Source organism: Parus major, chromosome 11 (genome assembly GCF_001522545.3).
Source record: "Parus major isolate Abel chromosome 11, Parus_major1.1, whole genome shotgun sequence".
Lineage (NCBI taxonomy): Eukaryota > Metazoa > Chordata > Aves > Passeriformes > Paridae > Parus > Parus major.
The window spans coordinates 19,045,676-19,068,508 of NC_031780.1; the positions used below are offsets into that span (position 1 = coordinate 19,045,676).

At 42.4% G+C, this 22,833-nt stretch overlaps 1 protein-coding gene across 2 annotated transcripts in view; it reads right to left on the reverse strand.

Annotated features, from left to right (window-relative positions):
• Nucleotides 1–2,498: 2,498 nt before the first annotated feature.
• CDH5 (cadherin 5) overlaps nt 2,499–22,833 on the reverse strand; it is a 29,058-nt gene continuing 8,723 nt past the window's right edge. Inside the window, exons 1-12 of one of the 2 annotated variants that reach the window (XM_015640312.3) lie at nt 20,268–20,339; nt 15,573–15,774; nt 13,082–13,370; nt 12,878–12,994; nt 11,997–12,161; nt 11,411–11,598; nt 9,467–9,720; nt 8,708–8,850; nt 8,034–8,158; nt 6,425–6,533; nt 5,913–6,158; nt 2,499–5,112 (exon numbers count right to left, since the gene is read on the reverse strand). In XM_015640312.3, coding sequence (XP_015495798.1) covers nt 4,619–5,112; nt 5,913–6,158; nt 6,425–6,533; nt 8,034–8,158; nt 8,708–8,850; nt 9,467–9,720; nt 11,411–11,598; nt 11,997–12,161; nt 12,878–12,994; nt 13,082–13,370; nt 15,573–15,761 — 2,319 coding nt within the window. In that variant the 5' untranslated portion in view covers nt 15,762–15,774; nt 20,268–20,339 and the 3' untranslated portion in view covers nt 2,499–4,618. Of the gene's footprint in view, nt 5,113–5,912; nt 6,159–6,424; nt 6,534–8,033; nt 8,159–8,707; nt 8,851–9,466; nt 9,721–11,410; nt 11,599–11,996; nt 12,162–12,877; nt 12,995–13,081; nt 13,371–15,572; nt 15,775–20,267; nt 20,340–22,833 lie in introns of those variants that run through there. The other variant, XM_015640311.2, reaches the window with a different exon arrangement.

Below are 22,833 nucleotides of genomic sequence, written 5' to 3' on the forward strand. Positions count from 1 at the left end.
TTATTTATTTTTGTCCTAACACCACCTGAAATCTAATGAAAATAAATGTTACAATTATTTCTGGCCAAATAAGAGAATCTATCATATATCATATTTACTCCACCAGAGCATTTCCCCTGCATGTGACATATACTTGGAGTGAAAAGATGTAAAATAAATGTATAGAGGTGGATCTGTACTCTGAGTTCCAAAAGCAGTGAGGCTTTGCAGTCAGTCCTGGCAGGGTGACAATTCCTGTGCAGGGCAGGTGGCACTGCCAGCCTGGCTGGGCCCTCCTGGGGCTGTTCCAAGCCCTTGCTGCTGAAAAGAGGAAAGGGAAGAAAGCAGTTCTTGTAGAGCAAGAACTCAGAAATAATTATTTGATTTTCCTTTGATAATTAATCCTTCTATTTTCACTGGGTGTACTGTGGCAGTAGCACTGGACTGCAACAGGATAATAAATCATAGAATTGTTCTTTCTTTCATTGTCTGGTGTAAATTTGCCTGGATAAGGGGACCTTAGCTCACCTGCCCTCCCTGGGATGTGCCACTGTGTGCCAGGTGCTCACATTCAAACAGCTTTTTATTGCTGCTTTGGTACATATCAAGGATTCTTATCACAAGCCATTACTTCATAAAAAATTCTAATGGAGTGGGAGTAAAAAAACCTTTATTAAATGGCATGAACTTCTGGATCTGAATGTAATAAAATAATAATTTATGATATATTTTTAGGGATAAGAGATTAAAGTGCATATTAATTAAAAGAATAATGAAAACCTTTGTGAGATTCTCTCCCACAAGTTGCAAGTAGCTGTTTAATCAAATTCTTTCTATGGAAAAATGCATTTCATTATAACATAATTAGCACATCTATTGTGTTTCTAATACAACTTCTGCTAAAGTGTATTTGATCTGGTGTTTGCTCATGGCAATTAGCAGTGAAGGAAGTGAACTTTTTCGCTTTATTCCAGGCTTTGTAAATTATAAGTGCCATATCTAGGAAAAATGGATGTAATTTTTTTTTAAAGTGCTAGAATAATCTTGGGAATATATTGGGGTAGTCATTAGCAGTAGCAAAAAGAGGAGGTGAGGAGCTGTGCTGCCTGAAGTGTCCAATTTAGGGGTGATTTTATTTTCTGGCACCAATGTGTTTTGTTGTGTGTGTCCTGTGCCAGTCCTGAGGAGGTTGGGGGTTCTGCAGCCCAGAGTGGCCCTGCTGTGAGTCTGGGGGAGCAGGACAGGGAGTGAGGGTGGCAGTGCTGGGCTGGGCTCAGCCCCACATCCCTCCTGGATCCCCCTCTCCTGGATCCCCCTCTCCTGGATCCCCCTCTCCTGGATCCCCCTCTCCTGGATCCCCCNCTCCTGGATCCCCCTCTCCTGGATCCCCCTCTCCTGGATCCCCCTCTCCTGGATCCCCCTCTCCTGGATCCCCCATCCTGGATCCCCCTCCTGGGGCTGTGCTGAGCCATGGCTGGGCCTTTCTTCCCCTCCACAGAGGCAGGAGAACAGGGCAGAGGCTCAGGGGTGGTTCAAAGCCACCCTGATGCCTGGCTGCTGAAATCCCAAACATCTGCTGGGCCGTGGGATGGCTCCTGCAGCACTGGCAGAGTGTTGGAACCCAAAATAAAAGCCTCTCTGAGCTCCTCAGAGAGAGAAAGGAATTAAAACATATTAAACCATAGATACAAAGTGTAGGTTTTAGTTTTCAGTAGGTAAAAATATAGCTTAAGTGCCCTAAGAGTCTGTGTTAGCTAGTGAAAAGCCTTATTACCCAGTTTAAAATTCAGTGATAATATCCTTCACAAACGCAATTTAGCTCTAGACATCATAAAAATATAGTTTGCATTCTTGGATAGGACCAGATAGGATTACTCATGTAAACAGATAATATCCTATACTATAGGTAAGATTTAAGTAAAAAGAACATTGCTTTCACATGTTAGAATTAAGTTCAGATTGGTATAGAAAGTATTCTTTTAGAAGCATGTTTTTGCTGATTGGATGATTTATGAATTTAATCCCCTGTAAGGGGGGATCAAAAAAAACCCCCAAAGCATCCAAAGAAGAACAGCAGCACCATCACCAACTGCTTTTGTGGCCCAACACAGCAGAATGCCACGCTGAGAAGCTGCTGCTCAGAATTCGGGACTTTATGCCAAAAGCTTTCACCAAAGACTTTAACTCTCTGAACTCTTTGCCTTTGAGACTGATGCTTTTATACAATAAAAACCTTTCCAGCAACCATTAAGTGCTCATGTCTCTTTGAGACCTGGAAATATCTCTAGAATCCCCATTGACAGCAGAGGCTCCCACAGGGTCCAACCTTCCCAGCTGCACTGCTGGGGCTGCTCTCCACCAACAACTGTGCAAGGAGAGGGGGAAAACTGCTTTTACAGAAAGTTCTTTGGTGAGCTGGTGCCTAGGCTGGGTTGACTTTGAGTGTTTTTATGGTTGAGATCACTGTGGCACAAAGCCTGATGTTGTCTGCTGAGTGAAACTCATTAATGCACAGAAAATCCAAACTCGAGATTGGCTTTTATGTAATAAAAAACAACATAATACAGTACAGGAGTATAAAAAGAAACTGTTCAGTGCAAACATCATATACAATGGAAATGGATACAGTGTTCCTTAAAATAACTTTTTTTTAAAAATACAGGCTTTAAATCAGCAATTCCAGGTAATATAATCTGGCTGATACCTACCAAAGTACTTGACTTACTGCACTAAATAATTTTATAACTAACTTTACCTGCTGGTAGCCAATAGCACAGGTACTGACAAAATCCTTAAAATGTAAGTATTATTAGTTAGCATTCTTTATAATACACAAACATATGGAACCCCTATAGCACATAGTGCTGGCTGGATTAAGCAAAAGAGAATGAACCCATTCAAAATAAAACCAAGATTGTCACCCCAAAATGTACTTTTTAAAAACAAAGGAAGGGATCCAAAGCTGATTTGACCAATGGACAGAATTCTCCTCAGTTTTCCATTAGTTCATATTTGAATATTTGAGTGATTATGTTGTTGATGTTGCATTAGTGTCCAGCCAAGTATTGCATTGGACAACTTTTTACAGCAGTGAGGAGCAGTGTGAAACCATTATTGTGCATTGCTCTTTTCTGTCAAGAAAACGTTTTGGGGGAAGGGAGTATGAATTAGAGATGATGTGAACAAGTAAAAAGGAAATTTGCAAGGTTCCACCATACTGGTTTAAAAAAAAAAAAAAAAAGGTTTTAGTATTATTTGGTTAGCTACCAGATTTAAATAATCAAATCAACTAAACTAATACATACAACTCCAGCAAAGATCCTGCACAGTGGAGGATCTGTGTAGTAGGGCTTTGTTCCTGTTGGAGGCACAGGACTCTGCAGTGCTGGAAGCCAGAGACAGGCCATGGTCCTAAGGGACCTGCTTTTCCCAAAATGTATTTGGCTGGGTCACTTCCAGTGAGGGAAGTTTCATTCTGGTCATTCTGTGGCTCTTCACCAGGTGGGAAATTGCACACAGTCTCTTTCCAAGCTCCAAACCTACCTTACATTTGTGGTGCTTTTATGTAGCTGAGTGTGTGGGTGTGTAGCATTCTGCTTTGGGAGTCTACAAAATTTTCCTAGGTGGAAAACACTTTCACAGTACCTGCTTAGTAAAAAAGCACAACAGTTTCACAGTAATGAGGCCCTTCATTTTTTTGTCCCTGAAAAAAATGCTATTGCTTTAATAATGCTGAATAACCCCCCCATCCAACCTCTTTAGAAACCTGTGTTTCCATCTAGAAAGATTTACAGTGTTGGAGTGTTAACATTCCCCTGATCTCCACATTTCCTGCCCTGCAGGATGTGTTCCATTGAGTAACACTGAGATCCTATTTACAGAGAGAAAAAACAATTTTGCTGCTAGCTAGAGCAAATTCTAACATGCCAGAAATGTGCCTGAAATTGTCATCAGGCTGTTTAAAATGACAGATGAAACCAGATTGTGTGTCTAAAAATCCTGTCTAATTTTATCTTGAGTAACTCAGAGATGTAGTAGAAGGCTACAAAGCAAAAATAATTAATAGAATGGAAAGAAGGAAAAAATAATGCTTCTTTTTGAAAGTGATGGAATAATTTCTAATACTAAGTGATAGACCATATGTCCCTCCTCTCCTCTACTGGGTGAGCATAAGTGTGGAATATCAATAAAGATGTTGCAAGAGGGGCTGGCAAAGCAGCTGGCTGGAGATCCAGGGGGGTTAAAACACCCTGGTGCCACTGAACTTATTCCAGTGGAGGGTGACCTTGGATGCATGTGGATGGAAAAGGCACAGGAGGAGAGGAATGAGGGAGAAACTGGGGACAAAACCAGGAGAAGTGGGGAAGATGGGGAGAGGAGGTGTGTCCTGGAAGACTTAAGCAGATCAGTGAGCAGGAATTTTGGGGCAAAAACTTAATGTTAGCAAGGACAGTAGTGCTGGGGGAAGTTAATATAGGTGATCTCTGTGTGTCTTTTTAACCCTACTGCAGGTTTTTTCCATGCCTGTTTGAAATCCTAGTACGGCTTGAGGGAAGAGCTGTGAGTTCCTCTTTGGCCACTGGCAGTCTCTTGGTGTTTATCTGTAGCGGGAGGGAGAAAATTCATGGCTAGTTTGAGCTTAATACACAAAATCTTCACTTGGTTCTGATCCATACAGCTCAGCTAACATCTTGAACCTGGGTCCCCAGTCATTGAGAAAGTCATAATCAATGTCTGAGTCTGAGGAGCCCGAGCCCAGAGAGCTGAGGGATTCCGCGATGGACTCGGCGCCTTCGTAGCCATAGATGTGCAGGGTGTCATAGGGCAGCAAATCCCTGTCGTTGTCAGCCTCATCCTTCTTCACCTCAATCATCATCTCCATGCCCCCAGCTCCAGGGGCGATGTTCCCAGGAGGTTTCTGGACCTGTGCGTACGGAGAGGGAGCGGCTTCCGCCTTGAGGCCGTTCTTGCGGACGGAGTTGAGCACGGACACGTCGTAGCTGGTGGTGTCCATCTCACCCCCTCCCTCCTCATCATAGGTGACCAGCTGCTCGTGGATCTCTGCCACGTTCCTCCCGAGCCCGCTCAGATCCTTCTTGTGCCTCTTTCTCAGCAGAATCAGCAACACAATTACTGCAAAGGAAACTTAGATGAGCGTGTGTGAATAGAGAAGTAAGGCACTAAATAAAACAAATTGCATTTAAGATATGTAACATAGTCTGAAGTGTGTTTTTGGTTTTTTTTCTGGAGTGTTTTTTTAACATATATTTATTTAAATATAGTTAAAATTTCTATTTAACTGTAGGATTGGTTGAAGGAGTTCAGTCTGGACAGGGATTGTCCACCTGACTCTTGAGCTGGAATCACCAATGCATGGTGTCAAAAGGTGATTGAATCAACTACTGCCTTGAACTGGTAAATCTCTTAATGCCAAGCATCAGATGCAACTTATGTGGTACTTGCAAAGCAGGCCAGTTCTCAGGCAAGGAAAATGTACTCAGCCTTCTCTGATTTCGAACGCAGCAAACAGGTACTGCTCTGCTGATTTGTTACAAATGTATTCATGTTCATGGTACTGCTTAAAGGGTTTCCAGAGTAGCTCTGTTATAGGAACCAGCAACCCTGTTGTTATTGCCCCAGCCCAAATTTCCTGTTTTATAGCTGTGAATGGGGCTGGTACCTGTAAATCAAGTATATTTTACATGTGTGCAGTAGCCTCTCCAGTGATTCAGACTGCCTGGAGGAGTGAGCAGCTTTGCAGCTGAAGCTGTTCTAACAGGCCAGAGAGGAAGAGCACGTGAGATGAATCAAATAGGTACAGCATTTCTGGATTTGTGACCTAGCCACAAAGCTTTTGTAGATCTCAGCTAAAGAAAGAACAAAACAATCCTCACGCTGTCGTGCAGAGAACATTCCAAATATCAGATACTCACTAAGGATTGTGAAGATGCAGATAAAAATTGCCACCAGTGCTTGTATGCTGACTCCAACCTGCTTTGCCCTCTCCTCACAGAAGGTGAAGTTGCCTTTCTCGTTGCACTTGCAGACGCTGATGACCAGAGTGTTTGTGCTGGTGAGGTCAGGGTCGCCGTTGTCTGAGATGAGGACAGGCAGGTAGTGGAATTTGGCAAGTTCCCGATTGAACTGGCCGTATTTGACAGTGATGTTAGCGGTGTTGTCTGCAAGAAGTAAGGACATGCCATTAGGTGATAATCTCTCACACATGACCAGTCACTCGGTGCCTCTTCCCCTTAGACAGTGCCAGCCTTTCCTGAGCCCAGTGAAACTTTGGCTTCATTAAACATTTTTTTTTTTCAGTATGTTAAGCCTTTAAAAATAAAGAGTGACATAGCTCAGCTAGACCAACCACAGCTCAGTGCTACAGCTTTTCTTCCCTGAGTCCCACTCTGGGGAGCTGAGGAAGGACATTTCAGGGATACGCTACCGTAGTTCTCAATCAGGGAGAAGTTGCTGTCTTCTGTGGCCAGTGAGTATCTGAAGAAACCTCTGGGTGATGTTTCATCCTTGTCAACAGCTGAAATCCTGACAATCACCTGCAAGGATGGAAGAGGTCACAGTTTTCAGAGTACATCGCCTCCAGTGATAAAACATGTGGAGTGTTTCAGCTGGGCTGAAACAGCTGTGTCCTGTGTATCCCTTCAGTTAAAGGCAGGACAGACATCTCAAGATACTCCAAATTTTTTCAGGCAAGCAATTTCTTTGTGGGTCTTCAAAAAGACCAGTGTTGCCTCTTAAAATTTTGTGTTATGAAAGCATGAAAAAAGTCTCATTTTTAAAGACATATGGCTTGTTGAAATGTCTAAGATGGTGTTTTCTAAAGTCCTCAGCCTACTCTGAGGTGTGACTGTCATTCTTGGAATGCCATTGAGACTGCCATGCCTGAAGGACATGCTTGGGTTTTGAAATCTTCAACCTGATGTACGTTAGATATATAAAATATAAAAAAATGTGTCTGATTATGTCCCAAAGGTATTTTAAAAATTGAACTAAAGGTGAAATGAATACCTTGCATGTTCTATCAGAGAGTCCAGGCAGTTACAAAGAGTCCTGGCTCCATCTGGGAAAGAGTTAATTTTTTTTTTCAGTAACTGGGAGGGAGCACAGTGGTTATTCTTGACCACCTCATGTCATTTCTGGGAGAGGAAAAGAGATTCTCTTGCTGGAGAAGGGGTTCCTTTTGTTTGAGCAGGTGTGGTGGAGGGAGTGGTGGGATAATGCTGAGCCAGAGGGAGCACTTTGGATGGTGTGGCTGCTCTGCACTCTCTAATTCTTTGTGTATATATATATATATATATATATTATTCATTTTTTTGTTATTTATGTTGTTGCTATTAGTGCTCATTTTCTTAGCACATTGCTGTTTCTAGCAAATTGTTCTTATCTCAGCCCATGATCCTTCCCTTTTGTGCCTCCAGTTCTCCTCTCCATTCTGCTGCAGGGGAAAGGTGTGAGGTTTGGAGTTTCAGTGGGAACACTAAACTGGGGAGTACCACCCCTAAACCACTACACAAAGTGTCTTAATTAAACAAATATTACAGTATGGGCTGAACACTTGTGTCTGTGGCCAAACAGGTGAAACCAAAACACCAACACTGTTCCAAGTGCACAATTTGTGTGTGCAGATCCCTGTACTCTATGGCTACAGAATATTGTTCCATGCAGCAATGTTTCCCTTACTAGTTTGCAATGGTTTCCTTCTCAGTATCACATTCAAGCATTTTTGTGATAGAACTGAATTGCTGATTCTTAGTGTGTAAAGCTTGACTGTCCTTCATGGCTCAACTGTTAATACACAGATGTGAGAGCCTGGGGGGAGAGGAGCAGTGCAGCCCATGTGTGCAAGCAGATAAAAGTCAATATTCCAACAGCACAATATCCTTAAGAGATATTCCTGACCACTGATGTTTTGGAAATCAGTGAAATGATCAGGTGCTTTGGCATGAAAACTGAGACTCACTTTTATTAAAAGACATCTTTCACTTGAGCTGACAAGCAGTAATTCAGGTTTCAGGGAAAAGCTGTCCCTGTCTCACCTTCCCAGGTGCAGCATTTTCACACACTCGGGGTTCCTCAGGAGAAACAAGTTCTGGAGCATTATCATTTACATCATCAACTATGACGTGAACGTGGGCATGTGACTCTCTGTCGGAAAGACGGCCTGGAATGACAGCAAGGAACAGGTCACAGGTCTGGAGTCCCAGCGCTGCCTAAACTCTCCTTCCAACAATTTGTGCCCACTTCTGTGCCTCCCACATCATGAAGCATTTCCAGCCCTGTCATAACATAAACCTTTCCTCTGAGATTTAGATACTTTCTGTGGTTAAATCACCAAGGATCTTTCAGGAATAAAATGACAGTATCTGATGACTTCCTGATTCTTCCCACTGCATGGCAATGGATTGAGCATCATTCTCTGGCACTAAAGCCACCTGGACAGATCAGGCCATGTCTATATTGTGAAATACCAAACCAAGCTGGGACTGGCCTTCCCCACTCCCTGGAGCTGAGAAAAGCCAGGGGCCAAATCTTAAAATGTTCTATTTGTAGGGACTTGTTTGCTTGGGAAGATGATGATGCAAACCTTGAAGCACTGCTTTTATTCCTAGCTCAGTAGGAACAGGCTGTCAGGTTTGCCTTTCCTTTTTGGTAGCCCTGTTGGAAAAATGCACCTGGATTTCTTTCAAACTGGGAAATGGGTGTCACTTACCGTCTTCAAGGATCTCCACAGCTGCCACAGTGATGTTGTATGAGGAGCTGAATTCTCTGTCCAGAGGCTTGGGAAGCTGAATAACTCCATTATTGGATACCCTGACGTAGTCACCATTGGGGCTTGCTCTACGCTGAATATATCTGGTTTTTATTTAAAACAAGATATGTCAATGCAAGGTTGATGACACTGTTTCACTTAATTTCTTCACAGAGGAAGGTCAGAGAGTTCTTATGTGACAAATTACATTAATCTCTTGACCAGGAGGGCTGAGAATATTGCCCTAGAACTATGCAAGCTGTGAGAATGAAATACATCTGTCGGAAGAGTTTTCAGAGTATTGTAGTTTGCTCTTTCAGAAGCCCATTTTCTTCTCTAAGGGCATGATTGAGAGACCTCTTACAAGAAAAAATATAACACTAAATTATAAGCATATAAAAATATCCAGGTTTATATTTTTTTCCCTAAATGTGCAAATGTTTTATCAGCAAGTCCATGTGGTAATTACATAGGTAAATGAAATTTATGTTCAGCTTTTGGTGAGCATATATATCCATATATATCCAGCATATATATCCATATATATCCAGCATATATATGGCTGCAGTGCTGGAAAAATTAAATTGGATTTTCTTTTGTTTTGTTTGGCCTGCAGATTCTAAAGAAATAGGGCCAAAGTCTGGGTTGTTTGTCAAATTCTTGGCACTATTAATGGATTTTGCACTTTTAAATAGGATTGTAAAGCTGGTGTTGTCTTACCTGATTTTCCGTTTAGCTGCATCGGGGTCCTCTGCATGAACTGAACCAAGTGTTTTTACTTCTGCATGATTTTCCCTCACTTTAAATTCATATGGGAGTTTGGAGAAGACAGGAGGCTCATCCACGTCGGTGACTTCGATGGTGACTGTTGAGATGCTGCGGGGGTTGCCAGGTTTGAAATGCCGAAGGTTTACGGTGGGGTCTGTGGCCTCGATGCTGAACTTGTATTCTGATACTGTTTCGAAATCCAGGGGCTAAAAAAACCAGACAGTTACAGATATTCTTCCATTGGTGATGTCTAAGCAAGCTTTTCTCTTTGTGCAGATTTAAATCTGGGCTGTAATTCATTATTTGGCAATGTTACCAAATTTCATCTTGGCTGGACCCATGGGAGAGCATTTCCCAGCTGAACTCTATCATAGTGTGGCTCAAACTGCCTCTGGTGTGGAACAGATTCATCCACTAGTTTAAGTTCAGCAAAATAATTTTCTTTTGGGTTAAATAATTTTCTTTCTATAATGCTGTAACTACCAAAACTTGGTTAGCTCCTGTCTCCCAAAGGCTGGAGAAGAGATTCTCCTCTTGGTGAAGCTTTGTGTTCTGAAGGCACTCAAGGCAGATTGCAAATCTGCACTGGCTGTCAGCTGGGGCATTTAGTGATAAATGACATCCTCTTCCCTGTTTTCCCCTTGCCTGAGACTATAAAAGGAGTCACACAATGGGAGGAAGGCCAGGAGCTCGGGCAGTAAGAAATGCTCCTTTCAAGGTTTCCTTTGTTCTGCCACCTGAGATTGTAAAAACACTGAGATACACAGCAGCTTTGATGACTCTTGTTTTTCTCTTGGAGTAGACATTGCAAAGGGAAGTGATGGGACTTACCCAGCAGCTGACATTTTATCTCACATTGCCATGTATTTAAAATTTTGGCATGTGTATGGCCAAAATCACATTGCAAAATGGGGAGGTGAGCTTTGCCCACTGTGTGTTGGAGGAAGAGCTGGTTCCAAATCCCTCAGGGAGTGTGTGAGGGGTCTGTGACTGCTCCTCCTCTGGGCAGGGACTGCAGTCCCCAGCTCCCCAGGTGAAGGAGAGCTGCTCATACCCACTGGTGACCACAGCCAAGGATTTTACTGCCAGTCTTGAAATCCTTGGCACCGCTTTTTCTGAAAGTTTTCTCTTCCTAATGATATTTCTAGTCCTAGCAGCTGTGGAGAGACATTTGGAAGGGGAAAACACATTTGTGTCTATCTGAGGATTACAGGAGCTGATTTATAGTCCTCTCTCCTCTTTTTTGTTTTAACAGCAAGTCAATGAAATCAATGAAATCTTGGCCTGGCAATGCTCTGCAGCAGTCCCTTGGTACAAATCAAGTGGGTTTGAGAACTTAAAAAAAGCAAAGAACAGACCCTAATAAAGGCTTTGGAGAGTCTCAAAGACTTACAAGACATTAGTGGGGAAGCTCTGAAAATACCCTGAGGAAAGTAAGGGAACTGGGACTCGGATTGGAGCAAATTCCAAACTGCAAAGAGACTTTTAGAAAAGAGGTCAGGTGGACTTGTTCACATTTTCTACTTTGGTTTCACGTGGGCTGCAGAAGGGAAGGATTCTTTGACTTGGCCAGTTGGTTCAACTCATAAATCACTGCATCTTTGAAGCATCCAACCAACTGAAGTTTGAGAGGAACCCAAAGTGTGTAACCTGAATATCTGACACAACCCCCACTGCACTCTGCAGTGATTCTGGAGTTTTTCAGGTCTGGAGGTTGAAAAGGACTAGAAATCACCAGATCTTCTTCCAGAGCTTGGAGACCTGGTGTTCAGGATCAGTATATTTCATGCTGACTTTCATGCATTTCTATTTCTTCCTGCTGCTAGTCCTAAACCAAAAAATCACTTGTTACACATGGAAAACCACAATAATAATCTTTGTTATGGGGAAAAGTACCTTCTTTGGCCTAATGATTCCTTCGTTTGTGTATGGATTTGCTACAATGTCAAAGGTGTCCCTGAACTCTCCTTGGATAAAGCTGTATCTTGTATTTCTGTGCTGTGGTTCATCAATATCTTCTACTTTGACTCTGCCAACTTCTCCTCCTACTGAAATGTTTTCAGGAACTTTGAAGTGAAATGATGCTGTTAAAAAAAAATAAAAATAAATAAATACATAAGGAGTGTGTACATGGAAGTTAGAACTTAGTTAAAATTGTTCTTACTTGACAGATGCACATAAAAATGTTTCATTGAGAATTTAGCATTGTGTATCTCTAAGACATGTAAAAGTAGAAGTAATACCCCAAATTGTCAAGATCTTTAGCAAAGGGAAGAAATGAATACTGATTTTTGTTTTCTGCTTTAGGTGTGCATTGCCCAGGAAAAGTGGCTCTGGCTGAAACACAGAAGAGCTTCTGAACATGTAAAGTTCTTTTGGCCATTTTTAAGGAAAGCTGAATTGTGCTGGACTGTGAGCTAAACTCGCTGTGTTTGTGGCAGCCCCTGGCTTGAGGCTGGTTTGGAGGATGGGTGGCACTCACGGTGTTTGAACACTGGGAAGTTGTCGTTGATGTCAGACAAAGTGATGATCACCGTGGCTGTGCTGGAATCCCCAGAAAAACCTGGAGCATCTTTGGCTTGAACAACAATCTCATACATTGACTTGGTCTCTCTGTCTAAATTAGGCTCTTTTGTATAAATCACACCTGTGAAAGAATAATATTGAACGCAGTTAGATTTTGCAGCATGTCCAACATCTCTTCAATTTTGATAACAAATGCTTAGTTTTTATTATCTCCACAAGTTCAGCTTTAAGTACCAATTTTACAGTGGCATTTTTCAAGGAATGTTAGAAATTTTTCTGCATGATGGAAGAGATGCAGAAAAGAGAGCTTTTAGGAGAGTTCATGCAGAATATTCCTTGTAATGGATCATTAACCTCTTTACCTGTGTCCTTTGCTCTAGCACACTAGTGTGGTTACAAGAGATACTGACATTGGTTTTAAAACTGGGAAAAATTTAACCTAGAAAGTTTAGGAAAGCAAATGATTATTGATTACTGAATGATGCTTCAGAATTTGTGTATTCCCTTTTCCTGTTTGGTCACTGGAACAGTACCTATGCCAAACTGAAAACAATAAACTCCTCTTAGCTCCCAGTCAGTCTTTCCGTAAGTGGGAAAAAAATGACCTTTTATCTTCTCATTTTGTTCATGGCAGCTGATATCCTGATTTTATTTGTTCATTTCCACATGCAGACAGTGGCATTGTGGAGTGTGAATGAGAAACTTTTCTAAATCATGTTTAAAGTGATATTTTGAATGATTTCTGCTCTTTTCCAGAATGAAAAAGGCTTAAAACTCTGTTTTTTATAAAGGATAGGGTATGGACTAAGTGTAAGGACATTTGTGTGTCTGACTTACCAGAGTCATCAATGGTGAAATATTCACCTCCTGTGGTGACCTCGTAGGTCACCGTGGCATGACCTGACACTGTGGGGTCATCAGCATCCACAGCTGTCACTTTGGTGACCGAGGTTCCTAGAAAGGGATTTTCAAGGTGAATATCGATATAAATTGTGCTTTTTAACACCAGCCATGAAGGGAGATGAGTGACAGAGGACATACCTACTGGTGACATTTCTGGGACAGACCCATTGAACACCTTCTGTACAAACACGGGGGCATTGTCGTTGATATCATAGACCTTGATGATGAATTTGGAGGGGCGTTCCAGGGACCTGTTGTTTGTTCTGTCAATGATGAGGGCTGTCAGCTCATACTCTGCCTTCTTCTCCCTGTCCAGCCTCTCGAAGGCGTACACGTCCCCACTGGTCTCCTCCACCTTGAAGATGGTGTTGGCATATTCCCCCTCGATGATGTACTTGGCGTTGCTGTTCCTTACACTGGATGTGATCTGGAAGGAGAATTCAGAGAGATAAAGGTGGGGTCTGGCAGCTGGCTGCAGCAGCTGCTCCCAGAGGATTCACACAGTCAGGAATTCCTCATCCCACTGGGAACCAGAGCAGCTCTGGGAACTTTGGCTGTCAGTGGGGCAGCGCTGAGCAGCACCACAGCAGCAGCTGGGGTTACAGGATGACACTTGCACCCACACTGAAACTTGATTGCTTATACAGAACAAAGCTTTTTTCAAATCATACCTCATATTTCCTAAAGGTATAAATTGTTCCTGCAGTCAACACAAAAAATTAACTTCATTATGTCTGAAATAACACAAGCCACAATTCAGTTTGAGTTTCTCTTGTTTGCAACTTTCTGGACCTACCAGGTTTTTTTGCTCAGTTTCACAGGATTACAGGAGGAAATCTGTGTTCACAGCTCCTGACATTATTCAGAATTAGCCTCTATTCCTTAGTATTTAGTGAATTCCTGCCACAGCTGACAGCTTTCTGGTACTCAGTCACATGCACTCCTTTAATAGGCAGTCTTGAGGCTCATGCTCTGACAGGAAGGTTACATTTCCACCTCATAGATTTTAAAATTTAAGGTTATATGCAGTGCAAAAGGGATGTGATAAGAGGAATGAGCATTAATCAGTTTTAAGATATAGTTTGATCCAATTCCAAATGCTTTTGCACACTGCTTGATGATGCTTTCCTTTCTGTACCCTCACACATACAGGGTCACTGCTAGAAGGTTTAAACTACGATTTTCCATGTGCTATATCAGCATTATTATTTCAGTCAGCTAATTATCAAGGATTGCTGGATTTGACCAAGTATTTCCAGCCTTTTGTTACTGATGTTATCATAAATGTCACCTGTTGGGTGTTCAGGATTTGATTTATCCTGTAGTTGTCATTTACTGTTTAAGTTTTGATTTTCTCTTTTGAAATGGGTCATTAATATTTCCAGCCCTCATTCCTTAACCACACTTCTGGCTGCTGGGATGGCTGGAGAGCAGTTCACAACTCTGGAGATGCCACATGAGAAATAACCCCACCCTTGTCTCAAAGATGGGATGGTTTGTGCCTTCTTTCTCAATTTTTATGTGCCTATTCAGTGTAAAAAGCATCAACTTCTCAGAGTGCCCATTCTGGGGCTGAGGATGAACACACCAAGGAAAGCACCGAGGTGGTGCAAGATAAAATCCAGGTGTGTCAGCACATTCCTGCAGCCATCACTCAGCCCTGCTCCACTGCTGCTGGGGCTTTTCTTTACAGGGTTTATCAAGGGCTGCAGATGCACCGAGCAGCCACTGCAGGAACCATCAGGAGACTGTGCTGGTGAAACAGCCCAGAGCTGGACAAGGGGAATTACTCTTATTTAGGACAGCTCCAGGAATAGAAACTGCTCCTCAATCTGGGGCTGAATTGGTCTGAAATGAAGCAGAGATGCCCTGTGGTAGCTGAGAGGACCCTGTGGCCTCTGTGATTTCTTTGTGGTGCTTTCTGGCAGCAAGGCCTGGGTGACTTTGCTGAGACAGCCCTGACAGATGTGAGTGCTGAACAGGGCAGGGAAGCTCAGCTCCATTTATCTGCAAAGTGTCACAGCACATCCCTTTGAAACACTGGATTGGGAGAGCTTTCCCTGGGTGATCTGCAGTTGATAATAAGCTTTTATGAGCACTGCCCTGAGGAAAATGAGTTTGCAAGCAGGTCAATACTTGTTAGTATTTTTAAATTTGCTTTTGCTTTGTGCAACAGTATTTTTGATTGTGTAACGGTATTTTGAAAAATAGTATTCATGTTTTGTGTACAAGCTGGGAGATGTAAACTGTGTGTTTTTAAATACATATGTTTTTATTTGCTGATCTCTGAGGTTTCTGAAAGAAATTCGTGCTGCCAGAAAAATCCTGCCATGCATCAGGCACCAGACCTCCTTCCTAACCATGCACCTGCAGATAATGTGGCTGCTCTTGCATTTGGAATCTCCAGACCCACTCTTCCCTTAAATTTACTTGTATTCTTCAAAGGAATTAAAATTCCTTTGGCACCATTCTTCATTTACTCTTTGCCCACATTTTGAAGATTTTAACATGTTAATATGTAGGTTTTAAGTCCCATTTCTATTTCTTTTTCTTTTCTCCTGCCTAGACTGCAAACAACTACCCCTTTTCAAGACCCTATTTTAGTCATTGCTCACAGGTTGCTGCTTACCTTGCCAACATGGTGTGGCAAAGGTGTATCAATCTCCTCTTTGATGTGCATTTGGTTCCATATCCAGTCTCTCTTCTGGCGTTTGTGGCTGACATCGTTTGAACAAAGGCTTGGGGTTGATTTCTGACTTCCTCCATCAGCAAATGCTGGAGCCAAGAACAACGAGAAAAGCAGAACAAGGTGGCTCATCCTCTTCTGTAGCCTAGAAAGTAATATAGAAATGCAAAGATGTAAAGAAGAACAGAATTAGATTCAGCAGAGGGAGCACATGCAGAAGTGCAAATGGACATTCCATTTATATAGGGAAGTTTGATCACTTGGTTTCTTTTCATTTGCAGTTTCATCAAAATTTGAAGGCTTCTTGTTTCTATGAAATAGTTTTAGCTGGATGAAAATGGTAAAAACCAACACAAAGCATTTAGATTTTTCAAGTTTTGAATGCTGGTCTAAGAGCCAGCATCCCCCTGAGTGGCTGTCATTGCTCTGAGGAGCAGATTCAGAGCCCAGGTCCTTATTGTGCACAGGGCCAGGGCAGCCTGGCCATGGCTGAGCTCCTCTTGAAATGAAATCTTCAGGCTTGACAAACCCAAATGCAGTGGTTTGACATCCCCAACACAAAATGTGCTGTAGTCAATATCTTCCTATGGAAAATATTGATTTAGAATAAAATTTGAGGGATTTTTGGTGGAAAAAGTTATTTGTGTGAAATTTTCAATCAATTCCAAGTACAATACAGCAAATTGTCTTTCTTTAAGAGTTCACCTATTGATTCAACTCCTTGTCTTCTGAAGCTTTTGGAGACTCACATAAAGTTTCTTTATCCCTTGTTCCCAGACTTAAACATCTGCAAAATGATGATTTGTGAAATGATTTTCAGGTGAGACCATATTTTTGCATCCTGTGTTAATATTACCAAACTTTAGGCCTGACTTTCATATCAGAGGAGTTATTTTAGTGTATCAAAGCTGATCCATTTTCTTACTAAATTTCCTGTTCCCGATATAAAGGACTGTCAGGGAACTTTAACACTCAAGTAATCAGATTTTAAATTGCACATAAATGACTTTCCATTAGCTTTTAGGAGCTGTCAGCATGCACATCAAAAATAAACTCGCTAATTGTGATGAGAAGTTGACATCACACTGCTGCTAGAGCGAGATTAAATTAATATTTTTGTCAGGAAGGTACTGAGACGTTTCCAGAATTACTCTTTGGTAACCAGGCAATCAGTGTGATCCCATGGTGCAGCATCAATGTCAGTAAAAAAGATTTTATTTACCATGAAATGTTGCTTTGCTGTACTTTTCTCTCTCCCACACTGTTGTACATAAACTGAGGAATGTTCATCCTTTGTGGCTGTGTAGAAAGTGGCTGAATAAGGTGCCTTTGAAGCTGCTTTTTGGTAGCTGAGCTGTGTTTGATAGAATTTTCTTTATTCAAACAAAGCTTTTTGATTTAGCTAGTTTTTGCTATTCTATGCCCTTAACTTGACTCTGAATATTTTTAGAAAAATGAGTATGATTTAATTGTTCTTCTATACTTTATTTGTGTAGAAGAACGTTTTACAACTGGAAACTGGAAGGCAGTGATATCATTCTGTTGTGATTGCACAAGTCTGACTTTTAACCATAAAACCACAAAACACTATAACAGAGGAAGCCACTGGACATTGCCAACCAGCACAGGCTGTGGTTTTGCCAAAGAACAGACTGAGGTGCTTAAAGAGCCTCTTGCTCCTGTGCTGAGTGGAGCTCTCCTGTAGTGACAAAGTCTTAAAACACAAAGTGCTGATCGAATCTCTTTACATACTTGTGCATTCCTGCTGAAACTTTACTGCCCCTTTCACTCAGCATGTCCAGCTTTGTGTTTGTAGGTTTTAAGGAGGTTTAAATTCCTTTAACTCCTGATTAATGGATTCCTTGTTAATATTTTTCCAACCTCCCTGGGAAGTGAAGGGTTCCTTTGGCAGTAGTTTGGAGCTCCTTGGCTGCCTCTGGCACCGCAGCTCAAACACAGACTGAGGTGGGAGAGCCTCTTGCAAAAACTGATTTTTGCTTCATCTTTGGCCATTCAAGCTGCTCATTTTGGGCAAATGGCAGTGCACACTGGAGCTCTTTGCTCATTCCTCTCCAGGGCCATGGGAGGTGCCTTGCCCTGTAGGACAAGCTGACCCTGAGGACACTTTCCCTGTGGCACCACACACATTTTCCATGTAGCAGCCTTTGCTGTTGAGTGTCACTGAATTCCTCCTGCTGCTCAGGAATGCCCTTCCCTGGCTGCACACACACAGCAGGGCTCTGTCCTGGTGGGAAGGCCACTTTCCCTGGCTGCCAGCTCTAACCAGCTGTGCAGAATTCTCTCTTTCCTGGCCATGACAGATCTCCTCCCCAGCAGCTCTCGGCCCAGGTGACAGAGGCAGCAGCAGGAAGGGACATTCCCATGCCTGAGCAGGAGAATGCATTCCCATGGAGTCAGAAGCAGGAACATTTCTGAGGGATAATGGGATTATTAACAGGTAGGGATCAGATTTTCCTTCTTTCCTGTAGGATCAGCTCTTCCTTCCTTCCTGTCTGCTGGGACTGAGGGAATCGGGTGCATCTGTTCAAGCAAGGAGCCTCCAGCTTCCAGCACAGCTTGGGAATGCAGGTGGATCTCCTGGGTGCTGCCATGAGTCCTGCTCTGCCCTCACACAGCCCCAGTCATCCCTCTGTCCCTGGCTGATTAGCCCAATTATCCCAGCTTCTTTTAGTCTAATCAGGGACCATAAATGTTCCTGAAAGTTAGCAGGGAATTGTTTATTCAAGCAGCTGAGTTTCTTTGCTCTTACATTTTCATCCAGCAAATGATGGGTTCTCCCACCCATATAATTCATTTTATGTGCTGAATTATTTTAGCAAATAAGTCTTGGTCTGCAGGGTACTATAGACAGTTAACTGAGAAATTCTGGTATTCAAAGTGATTTATGTGATACATGACTCATATAGTGCAGTTTCATCTTCCAGACTGGGAGTAATTATTAAAAAATGTTGGGTGGAGATACAGACAATACTGTACTAATTAAAAGTTTACATTTTACAGGTTGTTTTGGCAAGTAATCAACTGTAAAGGTGATGAACAGCTGATATAAATACAGTCTCCATGTAATGAAACCACATTGGATGAAATATTCTTATGAACATTTGTGGGTTTTTTTTTTTCCTTTCTGGTCTTTGTCTCTTGCTTAGTTTACTTCTATCTCTAAAATTGTGTATTAATGCTTATGCAAGGGTTAGTTTAGTTGGCAAAGAAATCTGTTCTATGCTTGTATGTGAAACAAAAGTTAAACCACGCTTCTGTACAGAGATTTTAGGAAATGAAGGACAGTTGCCTCTGAAATGATGTATTTTCCTGGTCAATCATACTAAAACCTTGTGCTTATATTTAGGAATTTTTCAGCATCCAAAAACCCCAAATAGTGGTAGAGTGGTGATAATGAACATCCTGAGAGAGAAATTTGCTGAAAGTGGCTGTAATACACAAGAAAACAAACACATTTTAAAAGGGTCGTGTCTGTGTTGATGAGATAATTTGCATAACTCACTTGATTGTGAGAAAGGCTGGAAATGAAAGATTATTTTCTCTTTCTGGAATCTGAATGATGTAAATGAAAATGAAAAAAAAACATATAAAAATATTAGTCTTTCTTGGATTAGACAGCATTGAAAAATTATTTTTCAGATGGAAAAAATATACTTTGATACACTATCTAAACACCTCCAAAATCGCTGTGCTCAATGAAAGCATGGCAGATACAGAGAGCAGAACCTGACCTGGTCACCGGAGCAGAATGATTCTGAACAGCCTGGCCACACATTTTAACATTAATTTCTCATCTATAGGATGGCTAAGACCAAAAGTACATGTGGGAATGCAGCAAGCCCTAAGGAACAGAAAGTTAACACACCAAACACAGGAGGGGATAAATGATCTTTTTCCTTTGCAGGGCTGTGGTTTTGGTGAGCAGGCAGAACATTATTAAAAGAAAATAGCCTTAGCAATACTTAATGCTGCCTTTCAGGGGCCATAAAGGGCTGATAAAGCTCCTCTTGTCCCCAGCAAGCCCTGCTGGCAGATAAAAAGCATTGTCCCTTCCAGAAGGGGCACTGGGGGCACAGGGGTGTGTTTGTGGTGTCCTGACAGGGACCAGGGGCACGAGTGACAACGCTCTCAGGTTCTGCTGTCCCAGTGCCCTCAGCTCGGAACTGGTGCCCGTGGCTGTGCCCAGCTCCTGGGGGAGCAGCGGCAGATGTCCCCAGCTGTGTCCTCAGCTGTGTCCCCAGGTGTGTCCCCAGCCATGTCCCCAGCTGTGTCCCCAGCCATGTCCCCAGCCGTGTCCCTAGTTGTGTCCCCAGCCATGTCCCCAGCTGTGTCCCCAGGTATGTCCCCAGGTGTGTCCCCAAGTGTGTCCTCAGCCATGTCTCCAGCTGTATCCCCAGCTATTTTACCACTATCCCCAGCTGTCCCCAGCTGTTTTACCACTGTTCCCAGCTGTCCCCAGCTGTCCCCAGCCATGTCCCCAGCTGTGTCCCAGCTGTTTTACCTCTGTCCCCAGCCATGTCCCCAGCTGTCCCCAGCTGTCCCCAGCTGTTTTACCACTGTCCCCAGCTGTCCCCAGCTGTCCCCAGCCATGTCCCCAGCTGTCCCCAGCTGTTTTACCTCTGTCCTGTTCCCCTGTGTGTCCTGTGGTGCTGCCGTGGGGCCGGAGCTGAGGGACAGGAACCTCAACCCCCAGTGACACCGGGAGCGGCCGCCTGAGGAAATCACACAAGGTTCCCCTCAGAGGAATCATTTTCTCTTGCATTTTCACATGCAGTGTGTGGCAGGGCAGAACTCAGTGTTTCTCTGGGTCTGTCACATGTCCCAGCAAGGCACAACGATCAAAATAGGCCTTTCCTGGGAACACTCTGCTGCTTGTTCCTTTCCGGATTATCGAGCTGATTTCAACAGGCCTCGTGCCTCGCTACCTGGGGTTGGGGTTGTGATTGTCCTTGTGTCGATTTTATACACGTGAGAAGTGATTGCCACTGATGACTGAACAGTCTGGAGTGCAAATGCCTGCCTGGGGCTGGTTCTAAAATGCCATTTTGTATGCAATGATGGTACATTTAATTAAATAGCCACGGTGAGCACTAACCAATCTGGGGTGCAAATTCTGCCTGAAAACCAATTGGAAAATGACATTTTCTACGTGGGATGGTACCTTTGAATGAACAGATACTTCAGCAATATTTTAAGCAAACTTGCTGCTTTAAAAATATCAGTGTTGTGAGAGCACTCGTGCTGCATTTGGTGCTGCTCCGTTCTTGGTGTTGGTGCTGCAGCACTGTATAAACACAGGTGAGGAAATAACTCAGCACTTCTGATTTTGGCTCCTCATATTTTTTTTCCAGGAAAAAGGAGAATTAATTCTAATCTGAAATTGCTTTTTGATTTGAGCTTTGAGTTTCTGATAGGTCTGTGGGGAATTTATTTGTTTGGGATTGTTTTTCCCTGTCTGTTCAGCTCACCAGAAAGTTTCTTCTGGATGATGCAAAATACAACTTCAATCTCATGGGTGGATGGAGTCCTCAGCTGGGACAGATCTCTCTTTTGGAAATCAAGAAATTTGGCTATAAAAGACCTGTAAATACTTGCTTTGTATACATTAAATGCTTATTGCCCTGGTGGAAAGCAGTCAGCCAAATTGTGCTCTGAGTCTTTCTGTTATCTCAGATACAGAATTGGGAAGAAAATGGGTGAGGCAAGACCTGGTTTGGTGGGTTTTCCCCTTTCATTCATTTTCCTTACCTTAACCTTACCTTCTTTTAATTTAAATTTTTTTTTTTCCTTTCCAAAGAAGTAAAACCACTCTCCAAGCTAGTGAGTGACAACTTGTGCCCTAAAGATGGGTGAGAAGCAAAAATAAATCTACTCAAGAGTCCTCCCAGAGATCCTGACACCCCTACTTGCATTTTAGTGAGTGACCTGCTGGTTTGAAGTGCTGCAGTGAACCCTGAGAGAAGGCAGAGTGTGAGCTGAAAATCAGAAATGTGTGATCCAAGAAGATTTTGGTTGTAAACAGAATAGTGAGGAAGGAAGATCCCTTTTGTTCCTTGCTGATAAATCTGATTGAGTTGAGAGAGTCCTGTCAGTGAGACACCAAGGCCCAAAATCTCAAAGGTGGAAGGATTTTTAACCTCTGCTGGTTTCTCTCAATTTCTAGCTAGCCTTCAGTTAATATGCATTTTCTAAAATCTTTCAGAAGCATGTTTTCAGTTTGGAGGGTGCTGTCTATGCTCATACATGACTTGTACCTGATAAAGAATGGATAAAATTATTTATTGAACGTATGTTTCTGGTGTAGGTTCAGATTCAATCTCCTGTTCACAAATACAGAGCTGTTTAGCTTAGATCTTGATTTCCCTGTACATAAAACCTGCCCAGCTCAGAATCACCTCTGAATTTGGCTGTTAGAATTCAAGAAAACCTCAAAGAATCTCTTTTCCTGGGAAGATTTGGTAAGGATGGGCTGATAGATTGTGCCTGGTTGTCCTGTGTTATTTTGGTACCTGTAGCCTTTTGTGGATAGTGTTAATTTAAATATGTGTGGGGATCTGAAACCCTTCTGTTTGTGGAAATGAATCCCTTATATGATCTAATAAAAGAAGACCTGGAGAGTCTGTACAAAAGTGTGCAACATCCATGTAGGTCAAGAAAATCTAGGACTTCTATTTCTGTGTCATGTCAACAATCTTACCCAGGAGCATGAGCCACCCCAGAGGGGCTGCTCCTCTGGGCCACAGGCACAAGCTTTGATTCCTATTCTCATTTTTAATCAAATAATTTTCCTGCCAATCTGTAGCAATCTGGTTTTTATCTGAGTCTCTTCCTTGTAAATCTGGTCATTGAGAAGCAAATTAAATATATGTTGATGTTTCAGTTACTGGACTGTTCATGGACCTTAAGAGAGAACTATTTTTGGTCTAGCTAAATTAATAATTCTTGAATGACATTTGTTGTTGAAATGACAGTGCACTCTTGAACTGAGGGTTGTTTGCTGTGGATGACAAATGTGATGGAGGTAAAACAATGCTTTGAAGTCATTAAAATGAGCAGTGACAGTACAGACTTTCTTCTCATCAGATTAGTGATACAGCTAATTGTTGTTTTAAAGGATGACTGCTTTTCTGTGACCATCCTGGTATGCCCAGCAAGAAATCCCCAGTGTTGGTAAATCTGCTGA